The sequence below is a fragment of the Octopus sinensis genome, linkage group LG11, assembly GCF_006345805.1.
Source record: "Octopus sinensis linkage group LG11, ASM634580v1, whole genome shotgun sequence".
In the NCBI taxonomy this organism is placed as follows: Eukaryota; Metazoa; Mollusca; class Cephalopoda; order Octopoda; family Octopodidae; genus Octopus; species Octopus sinensis.
In genome coordinates this window covers 27970405-27995693 of record NC_043007.1, presented here as the reverse complement: position 1 = coordinate 27995693, position 25289 = coordinate 27970405, and the positions used below count along the sequence as shown (strand labels likewise).

Below are 25289 nucleotides of genomic sequence, written 5' to 3'. Positions count from 1 at the left end.
TGTACCCAATGAATCAATTATATATATAGACGGAATTTACAAATAAACAAACAAACAAACAAACAAAAAAAAGAGACGAAGACGGGTGTGTAAACAGCAAACAGCTGTATTAGTCTAACGCGCGGGAAGTGAGAAAGTCTTTTACGTTTCGAGCCTACGCTCTTCAACAGAAAGGAACACAAGGAGAGACAATAAAAACTGGTTTAGTGGCTATCGATCAACCATGGCGAGTGCCGGACAGAGGTGGTCTATCTATCTATCTATCTGTCTATCTATCTATCTATCTATCTATCTATCTATCTATCTATCTATCTATCTATCTATCTATCTATCTATCTATCTATCTATCTATCTATATTGATAGATAGATAGATAGATAGATAGATAGATAGATAGATAGATAGATAGATACATAGACAGATGGATGTAGATATATAGCAGAGTAAGCACATAAATATGAAACAAGCTGGAAAAATAGTACTCGTATACCAGAGGTAGAGTAATATGCTTTATTAATAAGCAGTTAAAATATAAAAACTGTTACTTAGAGTTTCACGTTCCCGTTCGTCGGACAGTTTTGTTTATATATATATATATATATATATATATATATATATATATATATATGTTTATATATATATATATATATAGACATGTATATATATTTGTGTGTATGTATGTATATATGTATATATATATACACACACACACATATATATATACATATATATATATAATATATATATATATGTATGTATATATGTATGCATACATATTTATTATTTAAGTATTTAGACATGCGCACACGTATATACTTGCACGTACAGTGCATACATACATGTATATTTGTATGCATGCACACATAGACAAACTATATATTGACCAACGCGTGGCTGTGTGATAAGTAGTTTGTTTACCAACCACATGGATCTTCGGCATGTGTCTTCTACTATATAGCTTTATGAGTAGATTTGGTAGACGGAAACTGAAAGACTAGTTATTTTGATATGAGATAACCATGTCGCGCATATATGGTTGTGATGTATGTGCCTGGTGTACCCATATCAGACTGGTAGTCGTGATGAATACACTGGGCTTCGTATATTTTACCCCAGTGTCACTTTGATAATGAGACTGCTCACTTATACAACACCAATCAATCAATCGATCAATCAATCAATCAATCAATCAATAATAATAATAATAATAATAATAATAATATGATGATGATGATGAGATGATGATGATGATGATGATGTGATGATGATGATGATGATGATGATGATGATGGTGATGATGATGATGAGGTGATGATGATGATAATAATATAATAATAATAATAATAATAACAATAATAATAACAATATAATAATAATAATAATAATAATAATAATAATAATAATAATATACAGTAATCATCAGAGCATCAAAACAAACCACAGCACATATCCAAGACACACAGAGCTGCGCTCGGTAGAGAAGTGAAAGCACGATATATAAAAAAACTACTTAATAATAATAATAATTGTAGTGGGGTTCGGAGCACTAGCAACCAGGTTCGATATATATATATATATATATATATATATATATATATCAGAAAAATCTGAATTGACATGAGAGCAGAGCATGTCCAAAAAGTTGTGCTACTGGGGAGAGCTAGGGTGTTGAGCTTGGTATTTGGATGTTGAATGTTTCCACGATAATTGGGGAGACTTGTCACGAAGCCTTAAGATAAAAGAACTGGTTATTAAATTAGCACGCACAATGGCAGATAATATTCAAGAACAATGGTAACGTTGCTTCCATGATCGTTGAATATAATTCAGCTAGTTTTTTTTTATGTTCTTTCATGATTTTTTTATATGTATTTGTAAGCATTTGTAAAACCCAACGCCGATTCTAAAATTATTGGTAAAGTCATATCGAACAATTTAAAATTTATGGATTATATTTTTTTGTTTTGCTTGTCTTCGTATGCAAACATCCATTATCTTCACCTGTTCCATCAAACCATCTATTAAGAATGGTAAATATTATTTGTCGATGAGCGAATTTTAAATTTCTTGTTGACATATATAACCAATATTTACATCGGGAACTATATTTTCTTGTGGCTAAATCAAATGAAATATTTATTCGGTTGCGTTTCGGTGATCCGAAATAAAGAACTTAGATGCAGTTTGGAATTTAGAAATTTGTAATATATGCTTGTCTCAAATTATTAACATAAAATATCAAAAACGTTTATAGATGTATTTCACTGCAAAATAAATGTCATAATCAATTCTAATTAGCAACACTTTAAAAGTCATTTACAGGACGGCGAGCTGACAGAAACGTTAGCACGCCGGGCAAAATGCTTAGCGACATATCATCCGTCTTTATGTTCTGTGTTCAAATTCCATACAAGTCGACTTTGCCTTTCATCTTATGGGGTGGGGTCGATAAAATAAGTACCACTTGAGCACTGGGTTCGACGTAATCGACTTACACCCTTCTCTCTCTAAATTGCTTGTTCCAAAATTTGAAATCAAAATTTTAGAATTCATTTTCAAGACTGCGAGATGGCGATATCGTTAGCACGCCAGGCGAAATGCTTAGCGATATATCTTCCGTGTTTACGTTCTGCGTTCAAAATTCCGCCGAGGTTTATTTTGATTTTCATCCCTTTCGGACTCGATAGAATAAGTAGCATTCGATGTAATCACTTTAAACCCCACTACGAACGTGCTGGCCTTGTGCCAAAATTTGAAGTTAATATCGAAGAAGAATCAAACATTGTAATTTTCAAATAAAATATTTGTAAATCTGTATAATTTGTGGATGCGGTAATGGTACTGTGCCTCCTGATTTTTGGTGCAAATATCTAATACGAAGGGGTGCTGAAAAGTTTCTGGCTTCAAGGTTATCACTAAAGGACCTTGTTTGAGGCCCAACCGTAAGAGTTCTTTTACAGGACTTAGAAAAACTGACGGACTGCTGCAATAAATGTATGAATCTGAGAAGGGAATGTGTTTAATAAAATCACATTTCACTGATTCTCCTGTATTTTCATTTACCCGAAACCAAGAACTTTTCTGCACCTCATCGTATAAAATATAAAGTAGATACTCTTAAAAATAAATTTCAATCCTTCACATATTTCTTTTGTACCAAAATCCCGGTTTTTCATATGTAAAGCTTTCCGGAAAAAAAGTTTTTTTTTTCCATTCTATTTTATGGGCGTGCGGATTTTCGTGTAATTCTTTCGAAAGATACAATAATGGTCTTTACATTAACCGTTTGCGGAAGAATATCCAATATATCTTTGCGTTGATTCTTATAAAACTTTCAACATCGTATAGAATTGGTTTCAGTTGAATGCCTAAAATATTATTCAGATTAAGACTTCCAAATGGTGCAGTTTTACAGGTATTTTTATTTAAAATTCTTTTTGTAATAAAACATTAATGCAAATACTTGTAGATCTTGTGCATATTTCATTCGTAATCCTGCATTTGTAAAATTTTGGTAAATTATAGTAAAGACTAGATTTACATTTAAAGTTAACACGTGATTTACCGTTTAATACTTTTCAGGAGAAGTGTAAAGATATTTCATTGTTTTCTGTCTGTTTATTTTTAAGCATTTCGTATATTTGTTCTTAGCAGAGACACAGCAATCTTTTTCTAATCTTATATCAATGCATTTGCATTCCTTACAGCAGCTTCTTTCATTGTTAATCTGTTATTAGTTTTCATCTTGAAATGTTCCTGATTCAATGGGGCTGAAGTGTGACTTAAATCTTCGATTTTCTATGATATTATACGGAAAATTCAAAAAGTAGCCACAAAAAGCACGAACGGATTTATTTCTGCTTGTATTGAAAAATGGTTATTTTTGTTTCTAAGAAGCGGTTCCACATCGTTTCCTTATCAAATAATTCTTCCACGAAATTCAGAAATATCTTAAATTTTGTTCTAAATATATCTTAGAGTGACTGGATTCAATTTAGTAATTTTGCAAATATACTTGTTTTCCAAGAATTCCGAAGAATGGTTTTCTTCGGCAAAGGTATTCCTTTTATTTCTTTTACCGTCTCCTCTTTGGTCCAATCCTGTAACTCTTTAAAGAATATAGAATACAATTAGCATAGTTTTGTGGGTGGTCTCAACTTCAATTATTTCTAGCTCCACCAGTGAGTGTAGATTTTTGAATTTCATAGACAAGTTCAAAGTTATTTCTCTGAGTATTTCTCAGTGTTGGTAAAAAGTTGACATTTTAAACTTGAAAATAATTTCCTCATGTTGATGTATTACAATTTCAAGGCTTGTTCCTGTTTTTAGTTTGAAAATATCCTTTGAAATCAGAAATTGTTTTTTTCTTCCTTTTTTTTATGTTATTCAAAAGTCGAATAATTTGATCTTCGTGTAGGTAGTTTAGCCGTTTTGAAATAAGGTTTCTCTAAAAAAAGGTTGTCGAGTGTAATTCCCAATATGAATTTTTTTTCATTATCGTTAACTAAATATCAATTTTTTTTCCAAGCATGAGGTGTGTTTTAGTTCTTCATTTATGCATTTTGATTCAAGCAAATTTGGAGAGGTTTGGAAAGCTTTATAGCAATATCATTCTATTTGTTTTGTGTTGTTTTTTTCCGAAATTCATTGCGAATTTTCCAATCAATGGCCATGAATTTTTCTCTTTGTTCGATGATGTAAATTTTAGAAATTCCACGTTAAACTTTATGCTGCTTAACGATATTTTTTCTTGGTCGACTTTGAAAGCCAAGTGTTTCTAAAATGGTTTTATCGTTAAGTCCAATGAAAAACCACTGACACTGAATTTAGTCAACACTCATAATTATTTCAGCTTTATTGTTGCTTTCAAACCTGTTCCAAAAACGCAAATTTGTTTCCGATAAAAATCCTAATATTATTTTGTTTTAAAGTTCTACTGTTATTTTATTTTTTTTTAATTGTACCAATCACGAAAAAGGACACAAACTGAATCGTGTTTTACACATGCATACTAATATAAAACGTATATAACCAGCATAAAGAAGGTCAACAAATGCCGAATTATATTCGAAGAGAACAGAAACAAAGTTGGAAAAAGAGGACGGTCCAAAACAAGAACATATTTTAAGGTGTTCAAAGGATAATACTGGCATTTTTGGCTGTGCATCCGGAAATTTGAATTATTTTCAAATGTGGATCAGGTTGTGAAGGGAATTATACAAGAAAACATTGGAATGAATTTTTTAAAAATGACACAGCATCGGCAGCAAGTACGGTGTTCCGGGTACAAACAAATATATCGAAGCAAAGTCACAGACAGGTGTGCTGAATATTTAGAAATATTATCACTTCTATAAAGAAACGTAAACCTCTTATTTATCCGCTCTTGTCCACAGGAATATAGTATATTCACTAAATGATATCAGTCATCGGAAAATATAAAACTGGTGTAAAATGAATGAGTTTACATATAAATAATTAATTAATAATCTACCACCACCAACACCACCAGCTCCACCACCATCACCTCCACCACCACCACCAGCAACAACAACAACAACAACAACAACATCAATAACTCATCATCATCACCATCATCATCATTGAGGCTGTGAGCTGGCAGAATTGTTAGTACACCGAAGAAAATGGTTAGCGGCTTATTGCCCGGCTTTTCGTTCTGAGTTCAAATTCAGCCAAAGTCGACTTTGCCTTTCATTCTTTCGGGGTGAATATAATTTAAGGACTGGGGTTTGCGTAATCGCCTTATTCCCTTCCCCGAAGTATACTGGCCTTGTGCCAAAATATGAAACGATTCTTCTTCTTCTTCTTCTTCTTCTTCTTCTTCTTATTATTATTATTATTATTATTATTATTATTATTATTATTATTATTATTATTATTATTATTATTATCCCTAAGAACTTTGCATACTTCATGTAATACCTAGCATGTTAACAGTAAAAAAGTTTTTGACATGAAATTAAAACAACGCCAATTGTTTGCCTACGATAATTTTCCTTGACGAAATGAAACCGGTTGGATATAGAGATACAGAGGGTACAGGACGCATCCATCGATAACTATTTTAAAAATAAATATTTGCCATACAAGTTTTTCAGAGTATTCTACTCCTTCTTGAACACACACACACACACAATAACACATACTCTTTTACTCTTTACTTTTTTACTTGTTTCAGTCAGTTGACTGTGGCCATGCTGGAGCACCGCCTTTAGTCGAACAAATCGACCCCGGGACTTATTCTTTGGAAGCCCAGTACTTATTCTATCGGTCTCTTTTGCCAAACCGCTATATGTATGTATGTATGTATGTATGTATGTATGTATGTATGTATGTAGTATGTATGTATGTATGTACCTATGTATGCAGCTATACATATGACTGTCTCTCACTGCCCATACAAAAATACATACATAATATTCTCTCTTTCTCTCACGCACAGAGACATAGATGCAGGAGTGGCAGTGGAGTAAAAAGCTTACTTCCCAATCACATGGTTCTGGGTTCAATCCAACTGCGCGGCACCTTGGACAAGTGACGTCTACTATAGCCCCGGGCCGACCAAAGCATTCTGAGTGGATATGGTACACGGAAACTGAAAGAAGCCCGTCGTATATATGTATATATATATATAGAATTAATAATTATATATCTATATCAAAGGAGCAAAGCGAAACACCTGTTTCCAACATGCTTGAAATTAATGCCGAGACACTAAAAATCTAAAAGTTTTCTAGTGCCTAGACATTGATTTCAAGCATATTGGAAACACGTTTTTAGCCTAACTCCTTTAATATATATACTCCATATTATTTTATGAGCCCTTTATATCTAAAGAGGTTAAGTTTGAGCGATTTCTGTGAAATTTAGTGATTCTGTGTCTCAGATACGCGACCGTGAAAAAAATTCACGGTTGTGTTGTTACAATCGCTACATTACTCTTATAGGGTTTTTCACTGTTAAATTTTGTATTGTTGTCGTTCTGGTTAACTTAAATTGTATCTACTGTTATTTGAAAAATTACCTCCATATGCAAAATCTTTGTATTTTCATTCCTGTCTTCCCCGGGGGCAGAAGTTGCCTTCTTTGCTATTACAACATATTCGGAATCATGTGAAAATAAATTTCCGTCATAAAGGCAGAAACGAAAATAATAAATAGCAATTTTTCCCTTCTTAATATCGAATATATATATATATTATATATTATATATATATATATATATAATATATATATAAGTAGTTGAATGAATTATCTTAGTATGGATAATTCGGTTAACCGATACCTGGGTAGCAAATTCACGTCAGAAAAACACGTTTAAGCTACATGCCCAGAGCAGAGATCACGTGCTTTCGTGTGGAAATTTTTGTGTTTTTTTTTTTAATACAAATAAATGAAAGAATGGAGTTGAACGACGATTTAACAAAATTCCTTTATTCTCGACATATGTTTCGAAGGCTATTAAGAATATGCAGCCTTCGAACATATGTCGAGAATAAAGGAATTTTGTTAAATCGTCGTTCAACTCCATTCTTTCATTTATTTATATATATATATATATATATATATATATATATATATATATAATATATATATATATATATATATATATATATATATATTGTTAAACTTATTCCGAAATACTTTTCATTACCCGACATGCAGTTCGTAAAAGCCCGCCATTTACCGGATATATGATTTATAAACATTCCATGTGCTTGGCCGGAGTGAGCAGTTGTCTGTTCGTCTTCGCTACGTAAGGTTGGTAGTTATTTATGATGTGTTCAGAATCAGTTCTGCTGACGATCATTAGGGTAAGTTGAATGTGAAATCACGGTGATACAGAACTAAATTCATTTTTTAATGTCTTGCTTTGAAAAACTGCATTTGGGTATGATTAGTATAATTTTGGTAGTAATGACTTTGTCCCTCCTAGTGTGAGGCATTTATGTGTAATATGCCCTCTATACAATATAGATATAATTAATTGTTGTTCAAGAAAAAAATTATTTTCGAATTCTTTTCTTTTATGAGGTTTTCACGCTAGCTACCCGATAATTTCTTGTTAAGATCCCTTATTAAGAGATATCCTTAATTGTTAAACTATAATATATATATATATTATATATATATATATATATATATAATAAACAACTATATCCTATATTTATGAAACCTAGTATCGTACATCAAATCAAACAGAAGTTATTAAGAATCATTCCACCTACTTTCTTGCGAACTTTCTGTCTCCTCTCTTTATCTTTTGTATCACCCCTCGCAGCCGGTGAGTTTGTGAATCACATGCACCCATCCTTCTCTCTCTCACTCGACTCACTTTCGTTTCCTTTACCCCTCTCTATTAACTTCGTACTAACCGCTTCACCCTATTATTCCCTCGTAGAATGTCATCCCCTTGGAATGTTTCGCATGCAGCCATCATTTTGCAACTGTTCTAGCGAAATATCAACTATAAAATTTTCGCTGGTTTTAGATGGTCTGCAACGTCTTGGAAGGATGTGACACAGTCCTATCTTCCGGATCAAATTGATCGAGGTTTATATGTAGTAGAAAAAACAATAAACTCATTACAGCAATAAAATTAACAATAATAACCATAATAATTTATAACAGGACAAAATCACACATTTTGTACGTGAATATAATCAATTAAGGCTGACCAATAACTAAGTTGTTTTCCAACCGTGTCAGTGACCAGGTTGCAGTAGGCGCGACGGAAACATTTCTCGCAAAATAACTGTTAAAGTGTAGTTTAGAGTTTTTGCGTGTTTGTGAGTGACTAATACGTCTTCCACGCTGTAATTATTTTAGTTTCATCTCGCAATTTGAGACCATTTCATTTGCCTGGCAAAGTGCATTTGGGAAACTTATTTTATCGACCCCTGGTAAGTGACAGGCAAAGTCATCTTGGGCTTCGTTGGTACTCTGAGCATAAAGGTATCTTAATATAACTGAATATTTTGTTGGGCTCTTTTCTTACTTCATACCGTCTTTTAATAATCTACCGCCATTTCGTCTGTCGCTCTCGCATTTCTGACAATCTATCGCTATTTTCCTGGTGTCTACTATCCATTCTGCCAGCCCACTAACCTCCTTAGCAAGAGCGAGAATTCATAATACTTACTTACCTGTGCACAATGAGGTTCCTATGAAGGTAATCTACGGCGTTTACTATGGGCATGTACATTTTTCTGGCATGATTCTCGCTTAAACTCCCTCTCAAATTGATATACTCCAGCAGTGTGCCATGACTTGCAAACTCCATGATAATAAATGTCTGTGATTAAAGTTACGACACATCATTGCTAGAAAAATGAAACTTATAATAAGATATATGACGTGTTCATTATTTAAAACATATGCAAGTAACATCAACAGGCGTAAACAATGACGGAGTCTCTACTTGGTAGGGCAGCTAGAAATAACAGACAAAGCTAGACAAATCTGTTTCTCAAAATTCACGCTAATGCCTTCAAAGAATTCATTTCGGATAACGTGATTCTGTTCTCCCTTCACATAATAAATACAGGACGGCCAAAGTTGAAAAATATTCGATCGCTGGTTTGCTCAATTAAGGTTTAGACCTGGAGGTAATCGATATCAATAAAAATAGATACAATGGCAGGTGATTTAATGAGACACTCCTTCAGTGGTCGTTTCACTAGAAATAGCAGTCGAATATTCTTCAAATAACATCTTGTCATCTGTCTTTAGCGTCTTCTAAAAGTTCAGGAGGCACTAGAATACTCTCTAAAAAGGACAGGGTAGTCGTAGACGTAACATCTTAGATCATAGGTCCGTACCATCAGGCTTGACCTGGGGCTAAATCAAACGAAAAAGAATAACAAAAAAACCCCATAAAACAACGAAATAACATCAACAAAACGACAGACACAGGAAAAGGGGGGGGAGATACTGGTTTACTAATTTCTTTCAATCTAGTTAATTATTTAACCATTAAGGAAATCTAAATATAGCATAACTTACGGATATTGCATTTATGGACATCTTAATGATGTGAGAGAAGAAACTGGTTGGATAATGATGCGACCAAGCAAAGCTATAGTTTGTGTGAAACGAAAAGGATATAAAACCAACGAAACAAGGCATTATGGGAAGAAGGTCTTCGTTTAAGTGTAAAGAAATAAAATTCGAACAGAGAAATCATTTAAAAGTGTTATGATCAGGGTTTGTTATTATTTAATGATAAGTGGATTTCAAACCAATACTTAAAATATTATTATCATCATCATCATCATCATCATCATCATTATTATTATTATTATTATTATTATTATTATTATTATTATTATTATTAGTATTATTATTATTATTATTATTATTATTATTATTATTATTATTATTATTATTATTATTATTCAGTAGTTTTGTTTTTATAGCGTGCTTTCACTTCACTACCGAGCGCAGCTCTGTGTGCCTTGGGTATGTGCTGTGATTTGTTGTGATGCTCTGATGGTTATTGTATGGAAAGTGTTCTGCGTAGGATGTGGGCAGTGCCTAGTAGTGCAATTTTCTGTATGTTATATGTGTTTGTAAGTCCTGGTGTTTTTGTTATGTATTTGTCTGAATATTTTTTTATCATGCCTAATGCACCTTATTATTATTATTATTATCATTATTATTATTATTATTATTTTATCCTTCACTCGCCCTAGGACGCCGGGTGTGCTTCGGCAAGTGATTATAACAAATATGCAGAGTGAAGGTAAATAATAATAACAACAACAGCAACAACAACAATAATAATAATAATAATAATAATAATAATAATAATAATAATAATAAGAAGAAGAAGAAGAAGAAGAAGAAGACCAAAATAATAAAATCTGTTTATTGATCGTCATGAGTGTTCATTCTTTGTGATTATAATATTTCGGCAAATGAATTTGACATGCTCAGAAAATATTAAGATTTGCGCATTGAAATCGAAAACATGTGGCATTTCAAGGCAGTTACAGAACTGAAGATTGGAGGAGCATTGGAAATAATAGAAAAAGGAACTGAATATTATCGGAGAATGATCCCTGGCTTACCATCCCTGCAAGAAGTACAAAAGATTGTTTTAACTGGTACGTCAAGGAGTTACTTATATTGTATTTAAAAAATGTCCTTGTTCCTATTAAATATTCCCAAAACTGCCTATTGTAATCTTCAGACACATAAAAAATGAAAAAGAACTATCCCCCACTACCTCTAACCCCGAGAAAATCTTGGATTTTCTGAACGATTCACACCGAAAAACAGTTCCAAGAGAGGTAAGTCCTGTTTATTGTGCAGCACCATGAGTGAATTCCATCAGAAATCATATCAGACATGTTATAATTTACACAGAAGATTGGGGCGTTTAAAGATTCCTATTTAGTGTACGCTGCGGAATGCTCCATACACAAATTGATTTACGCTGGTTATGTAACAGAACAATCAAATAAAATAATTCAATGGATGTAGGTATAACGTCAGGCACAATAACAGTAATTCGATGGGATGAGCCGAACATTTTTATATCAAGCGGCTGTAATTCCGAGGAAGACATGAGAGTGCCTATTCTTAGTAAACTTTCTCATTCTTCTACACTTTCAGTTCTCAAAATGCAAGAGGACTAATACATTTTTGAATTGCCAACCTGACGCCTGAGAGGAATGTATTTCTTCTTCCCTTTGTCATGATGATTATCATATAGGATGAAGATGATGATGATAGTGATCATCATCATCATCATCATCATCTTCTTCATCATCACGTTCACATGTTCTCTTTTCTGTATTCTTTTTTTCCCTTTCTCTTTCTTTTTCTTCTTTTTCCTTGTAACCGTTTGTGAAATAGCGAAAGCCGATGATGGTATTTCATTTGAAAATGAACGCAGAATATTCGCGTCCATCTTTTGAATTTGCTTATCTGCGTTTTCCATATTTTTTTGTTTGTTTTATTTTACATTTTGAACTCCGAGGGAGACAGACAATCTAATGAAATATCGTTCAATTCGTTCTGTTCAATAAACAAAGACAATCTCTATTACTAATTGCATCACGCTCTTCTTGTTGCTTAATAATAATAATAATAATAATAATAATAATAATAATAATAATAATAATAATAATAATAATAATAATAATAATAATAATAATAATAATAATAATAATAATAATAATAATAATAATAATAATAATAACAATAATAATAATAATGATAATAATAATAATATTAATAATAATAATAATAGTAAGAAGAAGAAGAAGAAGAGGAGGAAGAATTCTTTCTACTAAAGTCACAAGGTCGGAGATTTGCAGGGAGGAGACTAGTCGAGTACATCGACACCAGTATTTCACTGGTACTTAATTTATCGACCCCCAAAGGATGAAAAGCAAAGTCAACCTCGGCAGAATTTGAACCCAGAACCTGAAGACAGACGAAATACCGCTGCGTTAACGATTCTGACAGTTCGCCGTCTTAATAATGACAATAACTAATAATATTGGTTGTAAATTGTGTGTGTGTGTTTAAACATAAATGGTGCATCTGGTGGTAAAAATAACAATGTAAAAAAACTAATAAAAAATAAAGATATTTATTAACGAAAAATGAAAATATACAGCAATTAAATATATAATGCAATTTGTATCTTCGGCATAAAACTGATTGGTGAATATCTATCAAAATGTCAGCCAGTCACGATACAGCAGACTTCAATAAAATCGTATAAATAAAAACATGGATAAAACTATCAGGTTGTCCGGAAAGTACTGAGCGGTTTCAGGATTTGTGTCTTTAAGCCCATCGTGCAATAATCTAATCTTAGTCTGACGCATACTTCAGAATTGCTTGCATATTGAAGCTTATCAGAATATATTTTAATTCTTTCAAATCTAATCGCCATTTGAAATGCGTAACCAAAAGATGCTTATTTGCCACATAATGCATTTCTTCTTCAAAATAGGTGAAAATGCTGTGGAAAAGTGGAAAACCAATTGTGGAGTTTATGGTTAAGTTACTGTAGGTGAATCAACTGTTCGAAGATGGTTTTTCAAAATTTAGACATGCTGAGTTGAGCTTAAAAATTGACAGTCGCTGTGGAAGATCCTCGACCTAAGATAACAAGAATTTGAAGATAACCATTGTAGGAAACTCGAATATTACGACTAGAGAACTTGCAGAGAAGTTGGAAGTTTCTGGAAATACCGTTCATGAAAAGTTAGTGTATATTGGATGTTTCTCGCTATGATGTTTGGGTGCCTCACAAAACTGTCAGAATAAAACTGCATGCACCGGTATTCCATCTGGGAAACGCTTCTGAAACGCAATGAAAAGAAGCCTTTCTTGAAACAACAGGTAACTGAAGATGAAAAATGGATTGTTTACGATAATATATAGAGAGAAAGAAATCCTGGAGTTTGCGTGAGGATCCTCCAAAACAGCTACCGAAGCAGAATATCCATTCCAAAGATGTCATGATTTGTAGAATTTCAAAGGCATTATTTACTACGAGCTACTCCTACAAAATTAGACTATTAATGCTGATGTTTAGTGCTGCCAGCTAGCAAACTTGAATCAAGAGATCAAGAAGCTGAGGCCAGAGAACTGCACCAGGAAAGGGGTTGAGTTCCACCAGGACAATGCCAGATCACATGTGTCTTTGGATACCCACACAAAGTCGCATGGATTTGGGAAGGGTCTCATTCCCCGTCTATCATACTCCCCTGACATTGCACAATCTAACTATTATTTGTTTCCGTCTCTGCAGAACCTTCTAAAAGAAAAATCATTTAATGATTCAGAGAGAGTCAAAACCCACATATATGACTTATTTTTCTCAAAAGCAACTGTGTTTTATGCCGATGGAATACTGAAATTGCCTGCTAAGGTCATAGAAAACAATGGGAATTACTTGAATGAATAAAGATGAGAGAATGTCTAAAATTCCTTATTGTTTTATTGAGCTTAAAGTACACTTTGCGGACTTTCCGAACAACCTGATATTTTTACATTTCCTTCTATAGATGTAAAAGAAAGCTAACAAATCACCCTCGCAGCAGTCGTCTTTATGATTTTGATCACTGATGTACTAAAGCATCGGCTGTTTGCCCTATATGTCTATGCATACATAAATACATACATACACACATACATACATACGTACATACATACATACCCACACAGATCCAATCCATCACTGGAACTGTAAAAATATATAAGACTTTCCAGAAGATTATCATTTAAATATATATGAGCATGTCTAGATATGTAATTATATGCATGAGAATACGTGCATAAAACAAAACATACCAATCGGCACATATACATACATAAAAAATTACCCTGTTGTTGATGTTGAAATTCTAATGAAGGAGCCTTGAATCTAGGTTAGAAACCAGCTCTTTCTCTATTGGTAAGAAATCTTCAAATAAAACTGAACAATGACATACATACATAATACATACATACATATACATATATATATATATATATATATATATATATATATATATTATATATATATATATATATATATATATATATATATACGTGCGTACATTCAATCGATATACTTGCACATACACACATATTTACCGCGTATGAGTTGACCATGTGGAGATATATATATAGACATAGACATTGAGTGTAGAGGCGAGTGCTAATTAGACAAAGGAGGCAAGACCCCAGAGTATATAGCTGTATCGCGATTTCAAATATTGGTGTAGACCACCTTAATTCTCATCAGAGACTTTTAACGCCTAGGGTTAAACCCAACTTCCTTCGCCGAACTTATAAGAAAAACAGTTCAAATTATGTACTGATTTTTGAAAACGGTTAAAGTGTAAACAACAAATGAAAAGGGTGGCTTATTAGCGATTAGAAACCAAAGGCCAAAAAGCGACCCTTTTATTTTGTTATAGACATGCACATATATTCGCCCGTGTTGATGGTTATAAAGGGAGTCCCCAAGATCTCGAAGACAATTTTTGCTTCAGCATGTTGTTTGTATATGTGTGTGTGTGCTTGAGCGTGTGTATTTGTGTCTTTGTGCGTCTAAGTGCGTATGTGTGTATGTATGTGTGTGTATGTGTGTGCGTGTGTGTGTGTGTGTATGTGTGTGTGTGTGTGTGTGTGTGTGTTACTCGCGCATTGAATGCGTTGCGTGAATGCTTTCGGTGGTTAGAATTCTGCTATATAATTGTTATAAAGAGATATTCTGTTTCCCTGAACGGTATCTCATACTTTATGGAATTCTATAGTGAAAAATAAATAAGTAAATAAATGATATGAATGAAACGAAAGAAAGAAGTCGAGTAAAATGTAAATCCCTCGGATGCAAACCCTGAGGGCATCTTTCGTAAATCTGCTTATCACCACGTTTGTGTTTTTTTTGCAGTTTTACTTTATATGTGAAAATCTATGGAAAGGCATCGAGGACATAATCGAAATATTCAACATAATACAACGTGTCTGAGTGTTGTGACTTATATAATAATCTTCGAATCGATATACAGCATGCATCTGTGTACGTCTATACACGCGTGTCATTATACGCAGAAAGAAAAAGAGAAAGAAAATGAGAGAAAGAGAGGCGGAGAGAAGAAGGATTTAGGCTTTTTATTCCAGTCTTGTAAATAGATGCTTCTTTTAAAAGGAGTGACTGTGTGGTAAGTAGCTTGCTAACCAACCACATGGTTCCGTGTTCAGTCCCACTGCGTGGCACCTTGGGCAAGTGTGTCCTGCTATAGCTCCGGGCCGACCAATGCCTTGTGAGTGGATTTGGTAGACGGAAACTGAAAGAAGCCTGTCGTATATATGTATATATATATGTATGCGTATGTGTTTGTGTATCTGTGTTTGTCCCCCTAGCATTGCTTGACAACCGATGCTGGTGTGTTTACGTACCCGTCACTTAGCGCTTCGGCAAAAGAGACCGATAGAATAAGTACTGGGCTTACAAAGAATAAGTCCTGGGGTCGATTTGCTCGACTAAAGGCGGTGCTCCAGCATGGCCGCAGTCAAATGACTGAAACAAGTAAAAGAGTAAAGAGAGCTGTCCACTCGTGACCGAGGAAGACTATCACTGACCATTACCCATGCAAAATGTCAGCAATGTTTGTGCAAATGTCCGGTTCAATAAATCTTGCACGACATCTCAAGAAAACTCTTCACCCTATTGACATGATCGAGAGAGAAGCCGAGGCAAAATATCAAGTGTCTATCCGGGTCGCAAGCTTCGGAATGTGGGTACGGCATGATCTTGAGCGCCTGCAAAAGATTTCCAAAACGTCCACTTCTATTCCCTGCATATCTGATTTTATACTAGAGCGATCTCCGAGAGACACGTTTTAACGAAAATGAGGGGTGTCTCCCTCTCAGTAGATTCCAGCACGCTGGACACGAACCAGGAATTCCTAGGGGACAGTGATATTAGATAGTTATTGAACCTACACACAGCTCATCCGTCTTTTCTGACAGATCTTGCGTTTAGTCCTGCTGGGTTTAGCAGCCCTCCTCAGTTGTTCCACAGTGGGACCGTCGACGTCTAAAGTACTATCCTCATCAGGCTAGCCTGCTGAGAATGGTTGTTAGAAACACAGTTGGACTTTTTAAAATAATATCTAACTATCAATCGATCCCATTACTTATCTTTTTCAAAGCGTGGTCCTTATTCGATGGGGCTTCATTACCGAACCACTAGATTACGGCAACGTAAACACACTAACACCGGTTGCCAAGTGGTGATGGGGAACAAGCCCAGACACAAAGACTCAGACATATAAATATATACATATATATATATACGATGGGTTTCGAATATTTCATAATATACTCCGAATATTTTCCAGAACTGAATGATTCCTGGTTATACATCTTCCCAAATTAACGATATACGTGTTTCGAAATAGGTGAGATGTTTAACACACAATTTCAAATCTGATTAAATATTTGGAGGCGCAGGAGTGACTGTGTGGTAAGTAGCTTGCTTACCAACCACATGATTCCGGGTTCATTCCTACTGCGTGGCACCTTAGGCAAGTGTCTTCTGCTACAGCCTCGGGTAGACCAAAGCTTTGTGAGTGGATTTGATAGACGGAAACTGAAAGAAGCCCGTCGTATATATGTATATGTATACGTGTGTGTGTGTGTATATATATGTTTGTGTGTCTATGTTTGTCCCCCCCACCATCGCTTGACAACTGATGCTGGTGTGTTTACGTCCGCGTAACTTAGCGGTTCGGCAAAAGAGACCGATAGTATAAGTACTAGGCTTACAAAGAATAAGTCCCGGGGTCGATTTGTTCGACTAAAGGTAGTGTTCCAGCATGGCCGCAGTCAAATGACTGAAACAAGTAAAAGAATAATACAGAGAGCTTTCAACATTCTTACATTTTGAAGGAGAGATGTTTTAACAATCCTAACGTGCATAAGCTGTAGTCAAGCGAGGGACAGCTTCCGGAACCTGCCGCCAAACATTGGCGTTCCGTACACAAGATGGTGGCTGAGCTTGTCCTCCACCACCGTTTGACAACCGGTGTTAGTGTGTTCACGACCAAAGAAGAACTAGCCCAATATGGCAGCAATCTAACGACTGAAATAGATAGGTGGATGTGGAAGCACTCCGTCGGTTACGACGATGAGGGTTCCGGTTGATCCGACCAACGGAACAGCCTGCTCGTGAAATTAACGTGTAAGTGGCTGAGCACTCCACAGACACGTGTACCCTTAACGTAGTTCTCGGGGATATTCAGCGTGACACAGAGAGTGACAAGGCCGGCCCTTTGAAATACAGGTACAACAGAAACAGGAAGTAAGAGTGAGAGAAAGTTGTGGTGAAAGAGTACAGCAGGGATCACCACCATCCCCTTCCGGAGCCTCGTGGAGCTTTAGGTGTTTTCGCTCAATAAACACTCACAACGCCCGGTCTGGGAATCGAAACCGCGATCCTACGACCGCGAGTCCGCTGCCCTAACCACTGGGCCATTGCGCCTTCTACTGAAATAGGTAAAGCGTAACTGATAAAAGGTTAAAGATAGGGTCCATATAACACATTATCCCTAAAAGCCTTATCACCAAAATATCAACAGTTTTTCGGCAGGTAACACTGAAGCCATAATTGCGTTTTTGTTTGATTAGCGCGAAGGTGTTTGAGAATCTAATTGTACGAAAATTAGTCAGTTCCTTTTAGAACGGTGCCCGAAATGTCTGTACAAGTATTAGCATAAATGAAATTATTATATATGATTACGTCTTAAGTTTTCTCTACGCTGTTGAATCTCACTTAAGTATAAGAAAAAAGCAATCAGAATGAACTATGCTAATAAACTCGTTAATAAACCAATTTATAATAAGGTAATAATTACTGCCATAGATACAAAGCTAGACATTCGAATGCGTGTATGTGTGTGCATGTGTGTGTGTGTGTGTGGTGGGGTAGAATTGTGTACAAGAAAAAGTCAATTAAACCGGCTGCATTACTAAGGAAAGATGAAAAAAGATATAAAGTCAAGTGTTATTGTATATTGCTGTGAAAGCTGGTGGCTTCGTGGTTAGGGCATTCGTCTCACGATTGTAAGGTCGTGAGTTCAATTCCCGGCGACGCGTTGTGTCCTTGAGCAAGACACTTTATTTCACGTTGCTCCAGTTCACTCAGCTGGCAAAAATGAGTTGTACTTGTATTTCAAAGAGCCAACCGTGTCACATTCTGTATCACGCTGAATCTCTCTGAGAACTACGTTAATGGTACACGTGTCTGTGGAGTGCTCAGCCACTTGCACGTTAATTTTACGAGCAAGCTGTTCCATTCATCGTATCAGCTGTGACGCTCGTCGTCGCAACCGACGGAGTGATCCTTATATTACTATATTCTCAAAGACGTTTTCTTCTTCCGTCCCTCCTTTATAATAAGGATTTCTTTCAGAAACACAGGGTTTTAAAATATCTACTCTTTACTCTTTTACTCTTTTACTTGTTTCAGTCATTTGACTGCGGCCATGCTGGAGCACCGCCTTTATTCGAGCAACTCGACCCCCGGGACTTATTCTTTGTAAGCCCAGTACTTATTCTATCGGTCTCTTTTGCCGAACCGCTAAGTTACGGGGACATTAACACACCAGCATCGGTTGTCAAGCAATGCTAGGGGGACAAACACAGACACACAAACACACACACACACACACACACACACACACACACACACACACATATATATATATATATAATATATATATATATATATATATATACATATATACGACGGGTTTCTTTCAGTTTCTGTCTACCAAATCCACTCACAAGGCTTTGGTCGGCCCGAGGCTATAGTAGAAGACACTTGCCCAAGGTGCCGCGCAGTGGGACTGAACCCGGAACCATGTGGCTGGTAAACAAGCTACTTACCACACAGCCACTCCTGCGCCTTTATTATTTTTATTCTTCAGAAGCGATGCGCATCTGATTAAAATCCTGTCTACTTTTCACACAAAGCTTGAAATTTTGAATTTGTGGCACAGTTGTTTACATGGACCCTATGACTCAGCTAGTGTTTTATTTCATCGAACGCGAAAGGATTAAATGCAAATTCGGCCTCGGCGGAATTTGAACTGAAGACGTAAAGATTCGAGAGAAATGCCGCTAAACATTCTGTCCGGCATGCTAACGATTCTGCCAACTCACTGACTTACCTTTGATTAATATCAATCACCAAAAGGGGGGGGGGGGGTAAGCTGGCAGAATCGTTAGCACGCCGGGAGAAATGCTTAGCGGTATTTCGTCTGCTGCTACGTTCTGAGTTCAAATATTGCCGAGGTCGACTTTGCCTTTCATCCTTTCGGGGTCGATAAATTAAGTACCAGTTACGTACTGGGGTCGATGTAATCGACTTAAGACCTATGTCTGTCCTTGTTTGTCCCCTCTGTGTTTAGTCCCTTGTGGGTAATAAAGAAATAGATATTTCGTCTGCTGCTACGTTCTGAGTTCAAATTCCGCCGATGTCAACTTTGCCTTTCATCCTTTCGGGGTTGATTTAATAAGTACCAGTTACACACTGGGATCGATGTAATCGACTTAATACCTATGTCTGTCCTTGTTTGTCCTCTCTGAGTTTAGCCCATTGTGGGTAGTAAAGAAATAGGTATTTCGTCTGCCGTTACGTTCTGAGTTCAAATTCAGCCTTACGGGAAAGATTAACAATATTTTATTTTGGTCTTGTCATCTGCTTGCAACTGTTAGTTGCACCGACAGGCACTTATAACAGGCTGAATCAACCAAAGTCATAAATAAATACGCACATCAACAGTTTTCGGCGTAACCGTAGCCCTAAATATAACCCTACCCCTAAACACCTTCATCAATCATATATATATACACACACCACCAGTTTCGGCGTAACCGTAACCCTAAATATGACTCTACCCCTAAACAACTTCATCAATAATATATATATATATTATACATTACATACAAGAGAAGTGAGCTGAGACAGTGCGTGTCTGTTATATTCGTTTACGATTGTTTTAACAGTTTTATTAATTATATGATAAATATTAATCAACGCGCATATAAAATGTACATATATATATATATATATATATATATATATATTATATATTATATATATATATATTATATATATATATATATATATATATATATATATATATATATAATATATATATATATATATATACCGGAGTAAACACATAAATGTGAAACAAGGTGGAAAAAAGAGTACTCAAATACCAGTGGTAGAGTAATATGCTTTATTTAAAGCAGCAGAAAATTCAACAAAACCTGTTACTCTGAGTTTCACGTTGCCGTTCGTCGTATATATATATATATATATATATATGTATATCACGTGATCACGTGACCGACCAGTCGATCAGATGTAGTTACACATCGCTGGTCACAACGCGTGGTTAGGGCAGCGGACTCGCGGTCGTAGGATCGCGGTTTCGATTCCGAGACCGGGCGTTGTGAATGTTTATTGAGCGAAAACACCTAAAAGCTCCACGAGGCTCCGGCAGAGGGTGGTGATCCCTGCTGTACTATTTCACCACTCTTTCTCTCACTCTTTCTTCTGTTGGCCTGCTCGCTTAGCCAGCGGGATGGCGTCATTCGAAGGCTAAAACATATATATATATATATATATATATATATATATATATATATATATATATATATATATATAATATATATATATATATATATATATATATGAAAATCGATGCACATGCGTGTGCACACCCATACGTAAATGGGCGATGAGAAGGGAGCTAACATACTAGTACTCAAAACGATTAGGTATTTGTGTATATATGGATGTATATGTATAAGAATTGATATATAAATGAACTAACCTTTTTTTCGATGGTGAGAATCTCATACACATTAGCTATGTTTGGATGTTTAACCGCTTGAACTATTTCAATCTCTCTTGGTAGAAACCGATCCCTGAATTCAGACGGAATTTTAGTCAAATCAAGGATTTTGATGGCAACCTTTTTGCGCTCGTTCTCACTAAAGCCCAGTTTAACTTTACTATACGATCCGTGACCAATGGTAGGGCCAAATTTATATCCGCTTATCTCTATTGACGAATCCTCAATAAATCGTGAAGCTTTGCTGTTTTTCGATTCAGCAGTCATGATTTACACACAGTGATAAACATGACATTTTGTCATTTCGGTTGTGAGTAATAAAGGTGGCGGTTCCTTTTCTTTTTGGTCGAAGATGGCGATGGCTTTTAGACAAATATTTCCGTTTACGTTTGTACTTGTTTGATCGAAAATTTCGAAAATATCGAATTTGTAACCAGAGAAAATCATTTCGCTTCCATATTTTTTATGAAACGAACAATAAAAAATAAATAAATTTAATTTAATAATAAACAGTAAGGCGAAATAAAAAAAAAATACAATACTTCTATAAATTTTAATTTAACGCATCTTTTTTTCTCTTTTTCTTCGTATCATCAAGAGTTGCTTTTCTTTCTTTTATGACGTCATAGCAAACTGTTATCTCTATTTGCTGAGACTTGGCACAGCTTCCCTATTTAGCTTGCTTTATAGCAGAATGTCACTGATGTGATTGATAAACATTCCGGCATTCCTCTATTCCTTTAATCTCTTACTGGTTTCAGTCGTTGGACTGCAGTCATGCTGGCGTGTCATATTCTATGATATATATTTGCTCTTACGAATTTCAGTACTTATCCCTCTGTATTCGTCGGAGCTCTAAAATACGAAACATAGAGGAGCAGTCCATGAAAAGACAACAGGTTTTAAACCGGTGTAAATATAAATATAGTCCCGCATGTAAACATATTCCTGTCTGTTGACGATGCTGTATTTTTTCTTCCTGTTGATTAAATATATTTTAAACGTGGCATCATAAGCTACCTGCTTTTATACAAGACATACTATATATTGGTACTCTAGTAGTTATTGAAAGTCACCGACACTGTACGTTCATGCAAACATTGAACCAAATACGGTTTTATTAACAATTTAATAAGAAGATTTGTGCAAATTTATCTCGGCATCTTGAGAGGGAAGATGAGCCGCGAAACCTGAAAAGTTATTTATTTATCTATTAGTCAAGAAAGAATGAGTTATCCAGACTGCAGGGATAAATGGAAATTGCTATCATCAAACTGGAGACTTTCTCAGAATACTGCAATACAGGAGCTTCGCTAATGGCAACAGAAAAAATTGGTTGTGACATTAAGTTGGGCGATGGATTAAATCTAACACAAATGCGCCACGCAGCAAATTCTCTAAAGACACGCTAAGACCAGGTGGCGGTTGGAAAATAAGCAACGAATTAAGTCTACAACCAAGTGCCAAACACTAACCAAGGAACAAATAATGTTTCTGAGCGATGGATCACGGCTTCTATCAAGAAATCAGAACCCAAAGAAATGATTGGACTAATACCAGGCGGCATCTCATATAAACCAAAACTGTTCCCACCAATCGAAGTCAGAAGACGTTTCTTTTCTTTCTTACTTCTTACTTCGACACCGAAAGTTAGAAAACAACGCTGTTGTCAGTCGGATTTGAACCCAGAGAGTCAAAAAATTAACGCTAGTCGTTTTCATCTTTCGCTTTAACGACTCAGCCAATCCGGTGCCGTTCATTGTTCAAATACATATGCGACCGAACCCTATAATCTACATTCTACGTTGCCGAAGAGAACTTCACGGACATAATTTTCACGTGGAATGAAGTACAGATGACTTAGATGGCTGTATATTTACTCAGGATCCAAGAATTAGGACATTCTAGTAAGCAATGAAAGTTATCATTTTTCTTCTTAAGACATATCTATATGTCTGTTTGTCCGTCTGTCTTCCTGTCTATCTTCTGCTGCCTACCTACCTGTCTGCCTCCCTATCTGTCTGTCTGTCTATCTGTCTATCTGTATGTATTTACACATATATCAATATATACATGCATGATGAACGCGGCGAGCTGGCAGAAACGTTAGCATGCCGGGTGAAATGCTTAGCGGTAGTTTGTCTGTCTTTATGTTCTGAGTTCAAATTCCGCCGAGGTCGACTTTGCCTTTCATCTTTTCAGGGTCGATAAATTAAGTACCAGTTGTGTACTGGAGTCGATCTAATCGACTGTCCTTCTCCCCCCAAATTTCGTGCCTTGTGCCTGGAGTAGAAACGAATATATACGAGTGTGTTTATATATATATATATACATATACATACATACATATATATATATGTATATATATGTAAATTAATAAATCTCAGGGTACCCCAAAAAAATTAGAAAAATTTCTTTGCTACCAGTGGTCTAGCGAGAAGAAAAAAATCTAGTTATAGCCAGTATTTTTATATGTATATATGTATGTATATATATATATATATATATATATATATACATAGGTACATATTTGACTCACTCCTACATATATATACACAGGCACACACATACACACACAAAAATATATGTGAATATATACACACGCGTCGGCACACGAACGTATTCACTAAAATACATTCCTTTCATTCTAACACGGATTATCACCACGTCGCAATCTATACAGCAACTAACAGTTTCCGTCAACTAAATTCTATCACACGACATCAATCCACCTGCTGGTACCGTGAGAAGTATCCGATCACGGTGCCACAGAGTGGAACTGGACCCCAAAACACATGAATATAAAGCTAAGTTTATACCCAAACAGCCATATATATTCATAAGACAAATAACAAAAGTACCAACATTTTCAAATGGTTTACTTGAACAATTCTGGAGTTCTTTTGTGTGAAACCATTGGTTTCCTTATATTCCATAGATAAAGAATGTTTATCCACCAATGCACTGGATAGTTTTTCTTTATTTGCTGTCCTTTTCATTATACAAATACAAGGTTGTCCCAAAAGTTCGTAGAAAGTCATGGAAAATAATGGTCTTTATTTTGAGGAATAATTTTTGTTGTTTTTGTTCGTACTTAGCGAGTAAAAATTCAATTTTTGCAAGTGTTTGCGAACTTTTGGGAAAACCTAATATATACAGACATATATAAATGTCTACGTGTCTATGTGTGTGTGTGTGTGTGTGTGTGTGTGTGTGTGTGTATGTGTGTGTGTGTGCGTTTGTGTTTCTTTCTAAATGTCTGACTGCCACAAATACTTGAAAAGCGGTGGTGGTTTACTTTGGTCCCTGCGACTAAAGGATCACTACCAAGGAACTAAAGAGACTGCCGAATAAGTGTCATACTCAAAAAGTAAACACAAGGGCCCATTTCTCTGACTAAAACTCTTCAAGACGGTGCCCCAGCCTGACCAGAGTCCGATGACTGTCTCAAGTAAAATGCAAGCGATGATATCGCACACACGAAGAGCCGCTAATAAGTTCCTGGCTTTCGATTAAAAGGAAATACAGAAGGATCACTTAATTATGATTTTATTCAACATATTCCCCTCTCCTGATTCACACACTTGTTGCAGGTTTTTCAATTTTCCTAATCCCTGTAAAAGAACTCGGAATGCTAGGCCTCCATCCAGATCTTTCGTGACATCCTCAAAGACAGGAACATTTCAGACCCTGCCTCCTCGGACATCTATATTATAAAGAGTACCACTGTTATCAGCGGCACTATCAGTGCCTCCATCGCCGCCGTTGCCGCCACTTCTGGCGCTGCTATCACAGGTGCTAGGATTTCATTCTCTGGCATTAATACGATCAGTCAAACCACCTAAGCATATTGCACTATCCACCGTCATTGCTTTAAAAA

The 25289-nt window shown here is 35.5% G+C and overlaps 1 protein-coding gene across 1 annotated transcript in view; it reads right to left on the bottom strand.

Annotated features, from left to right (window-relative positions):
• The window catches only part of LOC115217297 (testis-specific serine/threonine-protein kinase 1-like), a 42680-nt gene extending 20735 nt beyond the window's left edge, over positions 1-21945 (bottom strand). Inside the window, exons 1-2 of the mRNA XM_036507263.1 lie at positions 21389-21945; positions 9167-9315 (exon numbers count right to left, since the gene is read on the bottom strand). Coding sequence (XP_036363156.1) covers positions 9167-9315; positions 21389-21676 — 437 coding nt within the window. The 5' untranslated portion in view covers positions 21677-21945. The remainder of the gene's footprint in view (positions 1-9166; positions 9316-21388) is intronic.
• Between the last annotated feature and the right edge of the window lie 3344 nt (positions 21946-25289).